We start from the raw sequence: 14,421 nt of genomic DNA on the forward strand, positions 1-14,421 counted from the left end.
TTGGGAGATTCCAAAAAATCCATTAATACCATCAGAATAGCATATAATTCCAAGTTTTGAACCAAATGATAAGGACTTTGAACCACTTTACTTAAATGTTCTCATTTGTATCCCGCCTTTCCTTGTTTGTCTGCATATGTATAAAATGTAAGGGCTCCAGATATGGGTGTTTCCTGTACAATACAAGGCAGAATCCAATCTGCTCTCTTTATAAGTTGAATTCTATTGCTTTTGGGATATTTGCTGTTAATCGCTCCCAAAAATTTACTGCAAGCTCTTTGCCAAGGTTCACTTTCTACCCTTAATTTGCCAATTTCATCATTAGTAAAAGGTACTATAATTTCTGCTAGGTCTATTACTGCTAACTGTCAAAGTCTCATTTTTCCTTTTAGATTCAACTCAGAAGCCTTTTCCATGTAAGATTTTAATTTTTTACTCTGTTTGTTTGGTAAAAATATCCATTCTAAGATAATATCTTCCCTCTGCATGAATATTCCTGAAGGAGAATGCTTAGAGGGTAAAATAACCAAAATGCAATCAAGCTTTGGAACCAAACAATACAAATGTGCCCCCTGCATTTTTTTCCACCAAAGCCAATTCTCTCTCAGCTTCAGTGGATAATTCTCTTGGACTATTTAAGTCCTTGTCACCATCTAAAGTTTTGAACAAATTAGTCAGTTCATCATTTTTTACCCCAATAGTGGGCCACCAATGGGAAATGTCTCCTAGCAATCTTTGAAAGTCATTAAGAGTCCACAATTGTTCTCTCCTAATTTGCACCTAATTTTGTAGACCTATTTTATATCTTAAATGCTTAATAGAATCTTCTCTTTGTATTTTTTCAAGAGCAATTTGTAATCCCCAACGAGGCAAAATTTTCTTTACTTTTTCAAACATTCTTTCTAAGGTATCTACATTTGAATCAGCTAGTAAAATGTATCCATTTAATGGTAAACTATATATTGAGGAAATTGTTTACATATTACTTCCAATGGATGTCATACTAAATATTGGCACAGTGTTGGGTTATTTAACATTTTCTGTGAGAGCCTTCTATTGATACCTCTTAATGGGCTAAGAATTATTATAAGTAGGCACCATGAAGGCAATTGTTTTCTCTGTCTTTTTCTTGTAAAAGTATAATAAAGAAGCGGTCTTTTAAATAAATAACTATAAGATGCCATTCTTTAGATAACAGAGAAGGCAAAGGAATTTCAGACTGTAGAAAGTCCATTGGCTGAATCACCTTGTTAACAGCTCTTAGATTTGTTACAACTCTCCATTTTCCAGATTTCTTTTTAATAACAAATACAGGAGATTTCCAAGTGCTGATTGATTCTTCAATATGCTGAACATTTACTGTTCCTATACCACCTCTTTTAAGGCCTGCAGTTTCTTTGTTGTTAAAGGCCATTGCTCAACCCATACAGGCTTATCTGTTAACCACTTTAAAAGTAGGGCTGTTGGTGCCTTTGAAAGATCAGCAGCTATTGTGCCTTTTTCTTGTACAATCTGAATGTTTGGTGACTGTTCTTTATAATATCTTCTAATATTTTCCCCAGAAACACATGTTGGTTTATGGTTTGTTTCTGAGATTGGAGGAATATTAGTCTGGGTATTCCACTGCTGTAACAAATCATATCCCTACAAATTCTTGGCTATATTATCCATATATGGTTTTAATTTTCCTGTCATTCTGGCCCTATAGATTCAACCAATCTTACACTCTGAGTCACTTATAATGTTTCAATCCCTAAAAGCTGAACATTTATCTCCTGAACAGACCAATTTGGGTGCCAAGATTCTGGGGCAATTATTGTTACATCCACACCTGTGTCTAAAAGACCTTCAATTGCAACATCATTTATTCATATTTTTAATTTTAGTCTTTGTTTATTTATAGAAGTTTGCCAAAAAAATGCTTTCTGGCTTCTCCTGAATATTTTGTTCACTTTTCTATAGCTGTTCTTTCATCCAGAATAGTGTGTTTTTTAACAATAAGCATTAGGTTTTTTAATTGTTCTGGGAAGAAGTTTCTTCCATGATGAACTGGAAAGGACTGGAAAGAATTTGACATGGGGGGCTACAAGAGGCCCCTCAGGGCATTTCCTGATGGCAAAGGCAAGTGATTACCTCGTCTGGAACTTTCTGATCTACGTTCATTAGTCCATTTCTTCATTTGCCACACCTTCTGCATAATCCAAAAGGGAGAGGCATTCTGTTGGGATTATTCCTTGAAAAAAATATTGTTTCTTGGAATGCCCTGTTTATAGCACCTTGTTAGGTGACCTTGTTAACTGCAGTTAAAACTTTTGACATTACTATTTTTTTTTAAACCTCTGGAAATCACCTCTTCTATATAAGTACCATCATGGTCATGAGATTCAATGTTTATTTTATCTTGCATCCATTCCTCCAAGGGTGCTGATCTTGCCTTAAACAGCCTAATTACCATTTTGCATTGTGCATTAGCATTTTCAAAAGCCAGAGATTCAACTATTATTTGTCTAGCTTCTGAATTTGGTATCATTTTATTTACTGCTGAAGAAATCAGTGAAGGTTTCTTTTGGGCCCTGTGTAACTTTTTTAAAATGACTCAATTTTCTTTTCTACTTCAATTCTGTTCCAAGTCTTCAAGGCTGCTGTGTGGCATAAAGCCCCGGTGTGGACATCATATAAAGATTGTCTTTGTACATCAGCATAATTGCCTTCTCCAAGAAGTTGATTTTGGGAAATTTCAATACCTCTAGCCCTACTCCATTATTCAATGGCCTTAGCCTCATCCTTCCTCCAGGTCCTCCATTGCAATTGGGGACCAGGCTCCACGACTGCTGTAACAAAACCTCTCCAGTCTTGAGGGATAATTCTATTACAAGTTGACCAAAAGTTTAACATCTCCTTCACAAAAGGTGAGTGCTTGCAATATGAGACAATTGCTTTCTTGAATCTCCTCACATCTATCATTTGCACAGGAGTCCATTCAACTCTTACATATTCTTGGGGATATCTATCATTTGGCAGTTCTTGTAAGGTTACTGGATAAATTCAGGTTGGCTGTTTGAAAGGTGTAGGCAGTTTCTATGTAAACTTATAATGAAATGCTGAAATTGGTTCTCCTTTAAATTCCTCTCTCTGGGTCTGAATATTTCTGTGATTTGTTTTAATAAGTTTTTCTAAGACTTGTATCTTGGCACTAGTATAAACCAACATTTTTTTAGGGATAAAAGAAGAATGGTCAAACTAATAATGTTTATAATTGACATTACATAAATCCCATCTATGTTAATTTTCCTCTCATTTAAATTGTTACATTTTCAAACCATCTAGTATATTAGCAAACAAAGACCAAACACTTTCCATTGTAATAGTGTTTCCCACTTTTAATGTGGTGAAAAAAAATCTCTCTCTTTAACTAATTCCCTCTTTAAGAAATCCCAGTTGACTTACCAAACCAGCTTACAATGATTATTCAAATGACGGTGTGGCAATAGACCAATGAGGGGCATACAGAGAATGCCATAACCCACCAGGAAAGGAAAGAAGCAAAAGAGACAGCTGTCTGCACAGAGCAATGTGCAAGAGCGGCTAAGTCCTGCTGCATTTGGAGCTCAGAAGTTTGCTGCAGATAGGCTGCAATGGAAACTTAGCCAGCAGGGTAGGGACTCTGGCCCAAGCAGGGTGAAGACTCCAGCTGCATGTAGCTCTGGCCTGAGTCAGTGGCTGCAAAGCCAAAGGCAAGCAGGTTTTGTGAATTCATGTCCCAAAAGTTGGACACCTGATGTTTTATGAATCCTAATTGGTCTTATAAAAAATCTGGAGCCAGATATCAAGGTGAAAGCCAAACGATCAGAGAAGCACAGCAAACCAAAGCTAGCATCTCTTACCTCACCTATTCCTCAAGCTGAAAGAGAGCTAGTTCCTGTCTCCTCCCTACTTACATTCCTTTGTCTTCCAGGAATGTCACTTCCTGTCTCTACCTTCCTAGTGCTGGGATTAAAGGGATATAACATCACTGCCCAGTTCTGTTTCTCTTTTAGACTAGACTAATCTTATGTAGCCCATGTGGCCTTGTACTCACAGAAATTCAGATGAATCTCTGCCTCTGCCTTCAGAGTACTAGGATTAAAAGTGTGACACCACTGCCTGACCTCTATGGCTCTGTGGCTAGCTCTGACCTCTGATCTTCAGGCAAGCTTTATTTCCTAGATTAAAATGTATCACCACACCCTATCTTATAAATTAATAGTTAACTTTAAACAAAGGTATCTCAAAGGGTAAATAATGCTGCTCCCAGTCACTGAGGCTATATAATTGATTTCTCTGTACCAGGTACTGGTTACCTGCCTAAGACTTTGTGGTGATATTGTATTCCCCAAAATATTGTGCACCCTAATAAACTTACCTGGGGTCAGAGAACAGAACAGCCACTAGATACAGAGGCCAGAAAATGGTGGCACACACCTTTAATCCTAGCATTCCGAAGACAGAGATCCATCTGGATCTCTAGGAGTTCAAAGCCACACTGGAAACAGCCAGGCATGGTGACTCACTGCTTTAATCTCAGGAAGTGATGGCAGGAAGCATAAAGGTATGTAAGGCGTGAGGACCAGGAACTAGAGTCTAGTTAAGCTTTTAGGCTTTTAGCAGCAGTTCAGCTGAGATCCATTCAGATGAGAACACAGAGGCTTCCAGTCTAAGGAAACAAGATCAGCTGAGGAACTGGTGAGGTGAGGTGGCTGTGGCTTGTTCTGCTTCTCTGATCTTCCTGTGCTCACCCCAATACCTGGCTTCAGGTTTGTTTTTATTAATAAGACCTTTTAAGATTCATGCTACAGGACTTACTAATAAGGGAGGTCCCATCATCACCCTAAACAAAGGTCGTTCACAGTGCTCTTGCTTGGGACCATAAGTACACGTAGCTGAAGATACCAGTTGGGTTGCAAGATATGGAGCAATATTGAACTTGCCAGGTGACTCCCCCTGCTGGCTAGCTTTTGTAGCACTGTAAGATTCTGTGCAGACTGTTGGCAGAGAAATTATGTCAATAGTCTAATTAACTGCTAGGCCATGCATTTTACAATAACCTGCTAGACAATGTGTGAGTATTGGTGCAAAACTTGTACCACTGTTTATGGACATAAACAAACTCTCTCACGATTGGATTTCAATCATTCACCACAGAGAGGAATTCATGCCGTGGTAAAAAAGAAAAAACAAAAAGCAAAAAATATTACTTGGGAACTATAGGTTGTAGAGCAGAAGCTATTGATGTTTTGATAATGGTCATGAACATTAATCTAAAATCTAAATATTCATGTTTAAAATTATGTTTGTATTACTCTCAACATTCCAGAAAGAAGTCTCCTCTTGCAGTAGGTAGTTGCTAAAGCACAGATTCATAACACTTCAAAAACTACTAAGAACAAGCTGTATAAGCCTGGGGTAATTACCATTGTTTTATGGCTTAGGGTGAGTCTCACATGTCTCCTTTATCTCAGTGAAAGTATACTAGCAGTTAATGCAAGTTTTATCATTTTATTATAGAGTTTCAAGTAAATCCTCTTCAATTTTGTTTAGGTATTTCAAAATGAATTCCTGCACGCCCTTAGAGATTTGTTTATCTTGTTTTGGTTTTTTCCGGATAGGATTTCCCTGAGTAGCCCTGGCTGACAAGGAATTTGCAATGTAGACAATACTGCCCTAGAACTCACAAGGATATGCCTTCCCCTGCCTCCAAAGAGCCAGGATTTAAGGTGTATGTCACCACATCCTTAGTGTTTGGGGATTTCTAAGTTGTATCTCAGCATTTGAGTGATGTCACATTCATAGCCTATCTCCTCACAGTCAATTACTTTCTTGCTATTTGTATGGTTTGAATCCAGTATGATTTTGAAGATGAATAAAAGAATTTATCAGAATGTTTTTGATGAATTTACTTTTATCTCTGCAAATAGAGCACTATTTATATAGTTTGTCAAATTCAATGCAGTCGGGGAGGTGTAATTTCCAACTGACAGAAAGACATGGGGAGTATATACTCTCTAACATTATATGGTTTCTCAGATGTATGAATTTTGTGATATACAACACAATTAGAAAGAAAACTAAAAGTTTTTTCATAGTTTTTATGTAACTCTATTAGGATTTATTTTTTGACAAAGAGTATGTAGTTCTGCTGTCCTGGAACTCAGTATGGAGATGATGATGTCCTCCAATTCACAGACATCTTCTTGCCTCTGAACCCTGAGTGCTTGCAATAAAGAAGTGTACCACCACACCTGCCATATTATGAATTTTCGGATGTTGAACAAGATAAATGTTTTTATTACATTTTTGACCAGGGGTGGAGACATGGTTTATTGTGTAAAACCACTGTTTGCCCTTCCAGAGGCCCAAGGTTCACTTCCCAACTCAAGTGCGGCAGTTAACAATGGTCTGTAACTACACATCAGGGGATCTGATGACCCCTTCTGTCCTCTGCCCATGCTAGGCATACATGTAGTGCATGGATATACTTACAGGCAAAGCACGTATATACATTGAAAGAAATAAAAAAGCTTTTCCCACTCATATTTGCAGAATTTTATTTATTATAAACTCTAGGATATTTTTTTTTAAATGTAAACCTTCATTAAAGATTTTCAAAAGTTTATGTTTCTATTTTGTGTAGTGCTGTGATCTGAAAGCAGAGAACTGGAAAATGCTATGTCACATTATTTACAATGGTATGTTGCTGTGGGATGGCCTGTATGTCAAGTGTGTTGCTGATTGGTCAATAAATAAATCACTGATTGGCCAGTGGCCAGGCAGGAAGTATAGGCAGGACAAGGAGTAGAATAAAGCTGGAGTGGAAGGCTGAGTAAGAGAGACACTGCCAGCCACCACGATGAGAAACAGCATGTGAAGAAGCCAGTAAGCCACGAGCCATGTGGCAAGGTACAGACTAATAGAAATGGATTAATTTAAGCTGTAAGAACAGTTAGCAAGAAGCCTGCCACGGCCATACAGTTTGTAACCAATATAAGTCTCTGTGTTTACTTGGTCGGGTCTGAGCGGCCGTGGGACTGGCAGGTGAGAGAGATTTGTCCTGACTGTGGGCCAGGCAGGAAAACTCTAGCTACAGTATGTTTCTGCCCAGTATGAATTTTCTAATGTCTTCTAATACTCAAAATTAGGATAAAGGATTATCAGTCATTGCATTTGTATGGTTTCTCCCCATTATGGATTTTCTGATGTGCTCTGAGGTAGGAGCACCTTGTAAAAGATTTGTCACATTCTTTACAACTTAAAGGTCTCTCTCCAGTATGAACTCTCTGATGTCTTCTAAGATTTGACTCCTGAGTAAAGGACTTTTCACATTCCAGACATTTGTAAGGTTTCTCCCCAGTATGAACTATCTGATGTCTTTTAAGAACTGTGAAACTGGTAAAGGATTTGTCACATTCCTTACATTTGTAAGGTCTCTCTCCAGTATGAACTCCTTGATGTTTTATAAGACTTGCAAGATCAGTAAAGGACATGTTACAGTCTTTGCATTTGTAAGGTTTCTCTACAGTATGAATTTTCTGATGTGCTCTTAGAGATGAGAATCTAGTATAAGACTTATCACATTCCTTACATTTGTAAGGCTTCTCCCCAGTGTGAACTTTCTGGTGTGTTTTAAGGGCTGAGTGGTAGGTAAAGGATTTGTCACATACCTTACATTTGAAAGGCTTTTCACCAGTATGGATTCTGTAATGAGTTTTAAGATATGATAATTCAAGAAAGGACTTACCACATTCTTTACATTTGTGCATTTGCTCTGGATTATGAGTTTTCCTATGTCTACTCAATGATGAATAGTGGGGAAAGGCTCTGTCACACTCATTGCATTTGAAAGGCTTCTCTCCAGTATGGACTCTGGAATGATCCTTAAAGTGTGAAGGACTATGAGAGACTTTGCCACATTCTTGACAAATATAATTTCTCCTAACAACACGCTTTTTCTGATGTTTCTTGAGAGTGGAAGAGTGGGTAAGGGATTTGCCACATTCCTTATATTTGTAAGGTTTCTCTCCATTATGCAACTTCAGATGGCTATGAAATGCTGACAACTGATGAAATGACTCTCCACATTCTTTGCATTTGTAAGGTTTCTCCCCAGTATGAAGTCTTAGATGTATATCAAGACTTGAAAGCAGGGTAAAGGATGTTTCACAAACATTGCACTTGTAGGGTTTAATTCCAGTATGAATTCTCTCATGTTCAGTGAGGTATGAGGCAGTCCTAAAGCATTTTCCGCATTTCCCACATTGGTGTGGTGTCTCTCGAATTGCTTGTTGCAAAAGACTATATGCAGAGGCAAAATAGTCATCATATTCTCCCTGCCTGTGCTCCTTCTTTGCAGTGTAGAATCTTTGATCTTGAGAAATGATGGAACACAAATTTAAAGTTTTCCCATGGTCTTTAGATTTGCAAAGTTCTTCTCCAGTGTGCATGTTTTCATGTCTATCTAGGTTTGATGAGTCAGTAGAGGCATTCTTGTTGTTACTACATGTGTAGTTATTAGAGTTTTCTGTAGTTTGACTTGTTCTATAAAGTGCACATGTGGAGGGGTCATAAAGCACTTTCCCAAGGTCATTACATTGACAAGACTCCTTTTCCGTCTTCACAAGTTGACGGACAGGATTACATCTGTAATAATTCTCTGAAAATGAGCAAAATTTAGATTAATAGGTTTTTTTCCAATGATAAGCATGTGATAAATGACTATCTCCCTAAGTTATCTTTTAAGATAAGTGAGCCATGAACTACTTAGATTAGAGTTCCCAGTAATGGACATTTTTCATTCACTGTAATTGTATGGATACTCACAAAAACAGCATGAAAACCTTCAAAGGTCAATGATTTACAACAGATAGCTCATCTTTATCAAAAATCTCTAACTGGAAAAAAGGTGGAAAAATAATTTACGGCTATGAATTAGAGAGCTCACTGAGTGATTATATTTAGAAAAGATGTCTTCTCGGAAATTGATGAAGAGGAATTTAATCTGATCCCTAGTTCACAGTATTTACACTTACTAAGTGACAGGCAATGACAAGTACTGTTCAGAAGACCCAATTCCTTTCAAGATTAAAGTCTTACTGAAAAGCATCACAGGGCTTATTTTTTTTTCTCTAGAAAACACATTAGATACTTCAAAAGTAATGGATGCAAAGACAGTATTCTGCCAGACATCAGAGGCTCTAGGTCATATGAGGCAGGGCTGTCATGGGCACCTATTGCTTATTTCTATCCTCCACTGTCTGAGCTCCACACACTGCTGTGTTTCCTAGCTCTCCTCACAAGGTTATTCTCGAGTCTACTCTGTATTCTAACTGACTCCTGAGATTATTTCCTAGAGGCTGTCTGTGTATTCTACATTGGGAAGAAAATGAAGGACGTAATATGATGATATACAAACAAGGAAAGAAATTACAGAATAATCCTACCTCATGGATTCACATTAAACTTAAAATTTATAAAATTATACCAATCTGATTTCAGCATAGTTAAATAAAATTTCATTTTGTACTAGTATTAAGCCACCATCATTCAGGACTAATAAGACACAATGCCTTCCAACAGTTATTTCAACACACAGGTTGCATCCTGGGGCAAGACACTACACAAAGTTAAATGATCAGGCATTTTTTTTTTTTTATTATGTATACAGTATTCTGTCTGCATGTATATCTGCAGGCCAGAAGAGGGCGCCAGATCTCATCAGATGGTTGTGAGCCACCATGTGGTTGCTGGGATTGAACTCAGGACCTCTGGAAGAGCAGTCAGTGTTCTTAACTGCTGAGCCATCTCTCCAGCCCCCAATCAGGCATATTTTTCAAGTGGAATTGAATATGGTAAAAACATTTTCAGGTCTTGCTTTCTCCTTCACTTTAAGTATTTACTATTCTCTTGCTTATTCACTAGCCAACCCAAGTTAAGGCTACTGTCTCCTCCCCACTTTTCAGGGCAATTTCATTCTTTCTTATAGGTGATCACATCTACCTGGCATACATAATCCACATGTTCTTTGAGGAAGCCCATGACCCATGCTAGAACTTTCAGAAAGAATACAGAAGTCTAAGACAGTATTGCTCTCAGTAATTGAAAACATAAAGCTGAGGAATTTAGGCAAGAATTCCTGATTAATATTTGTAGTCACATATTTCAGTATATTTAGCATTTTCTGTTTATATATCTTGAATTTGTCTCACAAATAAAACCATATCATTGTAATAATGGACATGGAGGTTTAAGATATGAGTGAAAATATTATATGCTACTGAGTTTATGGATGAATCTTGGAACCAAAATGAAGGATGGATAATATCTCTGAAATGGAAAATGGAAAGAGAAAACTAAATAGCATAAAAAAGTTCTTTCCTAATACTAAACTTTGCCTTGTCTCCTGTTGGGTTTTTCAGGACAGCCTAACAGATTTTACATCCTATGAAGGCGGAACAAAAAAAAAAGATGGGTTAGGAATTCTACAAACAAAATGTTCTCACCCACAAAGACCAGGTTGTTGTAATTCTCCAACATCACATCAATGTACAAAGCCCTCTGAGCAGAGTCCAGGCGTTCCCACTCCTCCTGGGGAAAGTCCACAGCCACATCTCTGAATGTCAACAGACCCTGAAACAAAAAAGTATGGTTTGACCACAGGCTACTTGGAAGTGCTTTCCTAGATATAATGAGATGGAATATAGATGAGCAAAGATAATTACTCAAAGAGGAGATTTCTAATACGGTCACATTCTATCATGAATGTTCTAACTCTGTAAAAACAGGTTGAGACAATAGTCTTATAAGCAGTATACATGAAACATTAAATACATTTAAGGTCTGGACATGGTTATCGATCTGTTATGGATTCTGTGTTTATGTTACACAGGATTACAGCAGACATGTCTCAGAGGGAAAATTCATGATGAGGAAATGTGCTTTAAATGTTGTACCTGTAGATCACGCTAAAATACTGATGCAAATAAATCATGTGTGAACTGGGCCTTATGTGACTCTATTGTAACAGCGTCAATTAGGATGTTTAAAGTCTAGGTACAATGCCATCCATTAAACAGCAAAGGTATAGGTTCAGAAGACAGAATATATGACTAAAGTTGTAGCCAAAGAGTTTTGTTTTTTTCCACAGTGGCAAGGATTGTAACAGCACTACATACTGTCATTTAAGCTTTAACATCTAAGATAAGTAGTCTATGGAATAATTTTAAGGAAATTTTTGGGCTACTATGAACAGACAGAAAAATCTGTATCAGCCATATTTGATATAATCCAAATTTTCCCTAGGAATGTCTCTGTATGAATAAGCCAACAGAGACAAATAACAATTTCAGAAGTTTGGAATAGTATTTCACTTCACTCTCAATGAGTAATAAAAATTGAGAGAAGCCCAAAAACAAATAAAAGTACATATTAAAGTATAGCTAAGAGAATCTATAACAGTGACATTTTAGATAAGGCTCATAGCAAGAATTTACCAAAATTAAATAAATAAATATCAAGGAAATAAAACTGCAAATCAGCAAATGGGCAAATGAACCAAATACACGATTTTCAAAGACAGAAACTCAAATGGCCAACAAACATTGCAAAGCGTTCAGGATCCCAGAAGACCACCATGGGAGCAAAAATTAAAACTTCTTAGAAATACTGCCTCATCCCAAACAGAATGGCTGTCATCAATTAACCTGACAACAAATATTTGAGGGGATATGGAGAGAAAGGAAAACTTATGCACTGTTGACGGAAGGGAGGGTGCAAATGAATACAGCCATAGTGGGAATCCATTTGGAGATTATCGAAAAAATTGAAGAGAGAACTTACATATGACCCAGTTCTTTCACTCTTGGCCATATACCCAGAGAATAATACACCCCACTACAGAGATATTTATATCTCATACTTACTGTTGTTTTAATCACCAAAGGAAAGCTATTGGAATCAAACTAATAATCTATAAACAGATGAATGGATAATGAAAATTGTATAAAATTGAGGAAAATTCAGCTATAGAAAAAAAATAAAATAAAAAATTTGCAGGAAAATGAATTGACCAAAGTGTGGTCATACACTTTTATAAAGAAGACACCACGTTTTTGCTCATCTGCAGAATCTACCTAATGGTATATGTACACAGAAACAATGTATATAAGGGACTGAATGAAGGTAATGAACAACAGTTGTGAAGGATATAAAGTTAAGTGCTTTTCAAGTTCTAATTCTATGAAAAGTTTTTGGGGTTTTGGTGGTGGATAAAAAAATCAAAATAGCCGGGCGGTGGTGGCGCACACCTTTAATCCCAGCACTCGGGAGGCAGAGGCAGGTGGATCTTTGTGAGTTCGAGGCCAGCCTGGTATACAGAGCGAGATCCAGGAAAAGGCGCAAAGCTACACAGAGAAACCCTGTCTCAAAAAAACAAAAAAACAACAAAAAAAAAAAAAATCAAAATACATTTGATTGTGAAAATATAAAATCCTATGTGAGGCTCCAGAACTTCTGTTCCCTATGATGACTCTAACTGTATAAAAGTACAATAAGGCCAGGAGCTGGTGGTGCACACCTTTAATCCCAGCACTGGGGAGGCAGAGGCAAGCGGATCTCTGTGAGTTCGAGGCCAGCCTGGTCTACATAGTGAGATCCAGGACAGGCACCAAAACTACACAGAGAAACCCTGTCTCAAAAAACCAAAAAAAAAAAAAAGAAAGTACAATGACTAGTGTAGTCTTTGGGTCTGCTTAATTTCAGTGTGTGATTTTGTTGATTCTCTGTTTGCAGAATAGCTCATAATAAAATTTCAAAAAGTATCAGAAGCAGAAAATTAAAGACTTTTAATACATCAATGTATAACCCTTTTAGATAAAGAGTAAAAAGGATCACTGACCTGAGACGTGATTACTGGAGAATCAACCATTTCTAACTGTTTCTCTTCTTTGGCTTTCTCTTTCAGGAACAATGAATAGATGGTCGCTTCCCTCTCAAATCAAGGGGTCAAAACAGAAAAGTTAACATTAATACAGAAAGCTGTTAGAGAACAATGTCCAACCACATAAAAGACCCAAGAAACAGAATTCTATCAGGTGTCCAGTCAATGATTACAAAGCCGGGAGAGCATGGAAAGACATCTGAAGCTTGAGGAGAAAATCACCATCAAGGAACTTGTTGCACAAAGAAAACTATTCTCTTAAAATTGAAGGAGATGTAAGTACATTTCAAGATAGTCACCAATTAACACAATTCATTTCACTAAAAACAGCCCTGCAGATAATAAATTAGAGGCAAAATATATCCAGGAGAGTCAGAGGAATCATTCGTGAGAACATGGGAAATAATAAATTTCAAATGAAAAATAGAGAAATACAGAAGAACTGTGAAGTAATCATCTATGGGTAAGACAGCAAACCACTATTTCTCAAAAAGAGGGAAGAAAAATAGTACCAATAGTCCAACCAGCAACAACATAAAAATGAAACCATAGCAAATAAAAACGCCAAAAAACACTTAGCCACACTAAAAATAAAAATAGAGAACCCTCATTTAAATAAACAAAATCTCAAATTAAATAAATTCAGCACATGACTCAGCTGTTCCTTTCCTTGGTATATGCCTAAAGGACTCAATATCCTGCTCCACAGATACTTGCTCAGCCATGTTCATTGTTGCTCTAACAACACCTACAAAATGGAAACAACCTAAATGTTCTTCATCTGACAATTGGAGAGTGAAAGTGTGGTACATACACATTATGGAATACTATTCATGTAAAGAAATTGAAATAATGAGCTTTCCAAGTAAATGGATGGACCTAGGAAAGACCATATTGAATGAGGTAACCTGGACCTAGAAAGATAGACATTCCATGTTCTCTCATAGGAAGTGCTTAGCTCCAAACCTTCAGATGTGAGTACACAACCAGGATGACTGTAGTAACTATCTCTTCTTTGACTATTATCATCCATAAAAAAACAAACAAACAAACAAAAAACAACAACCAAAAAAACGCCTATAATATATCTAAGTCTCTGTAAGCTTATACATTTGGAGTGTAAATGAAAATCTCCCAAATGGACTGATGATGCTCCTCACAAGAGCCATAGAATTTCTAACAAAATGACCAACATCAGGTATAAGAAGCCTGGTTTGCACCTTACTCCTGTCAGAATGGTTATGATCAAAAACGCTAATGACAGTCTACGTTAGAGAGGATGCAGAGTAAAGGGAACACTCCTCCACTGTTGGTGGGAGTGCAAACTTGTACAACCACTGTGGAAATCAGTGTGACGGTTTCTCAGAAAATTGGGAATTGATCTACTGCAAGACCCAGCCATATCACTCTTGGGCATACACCCAAGGAATGCTCAATCATACCACAAAGATACA

General features: G+C 37.2%; 1 protein-coding gene across 1 annotated transcript; it reads right to left on the minus strand.

Moving 5' to 3' along the window:
• Positions 1-6,257: 6,257 nt before the first annotated feature.
• On the minus strand, positions 6,258-14,183 carry LOC131894378 (zinc finger protein 54-like). The gene is made up of 3 exons (XM_059244635.1): positions 12,926-14,183; positions 10,533-10,659; positions 6,258-8,686 (listed from the first exon to the last, which is right to left on the minus strand). The coding sequence occupies exons 1-3, from the start codon at positions 12,953-12,955 to the stop codon at positions 7,188-7,190; spliced, it is 1,656 nt and encodes a 551-aa protein (XP_059100618.1). The 5' UTR covers positions 12,956-14,183; the 3' UTR covers positions 6,258-7,187.
• Between the last annotated feature and the right edge of the window lie 238 nt (positions 14,184-14,421).

The sequence above is a fragment of the Peromyscus eremicus genome, chromosome 1 (assembly GCF_949786415.1).
Source record: "Peromyscus eremicus chromosome 1, PerEre_H2_v1, whole genome shotgun sequence".
NCBI classification, from domain to species: domain Eukaryota; kingdom Metazoa; phylum Chordata; class Mammalia; order Rodentia; family Cricetidae; genus Peromyscus; species Peromyscus eremicus.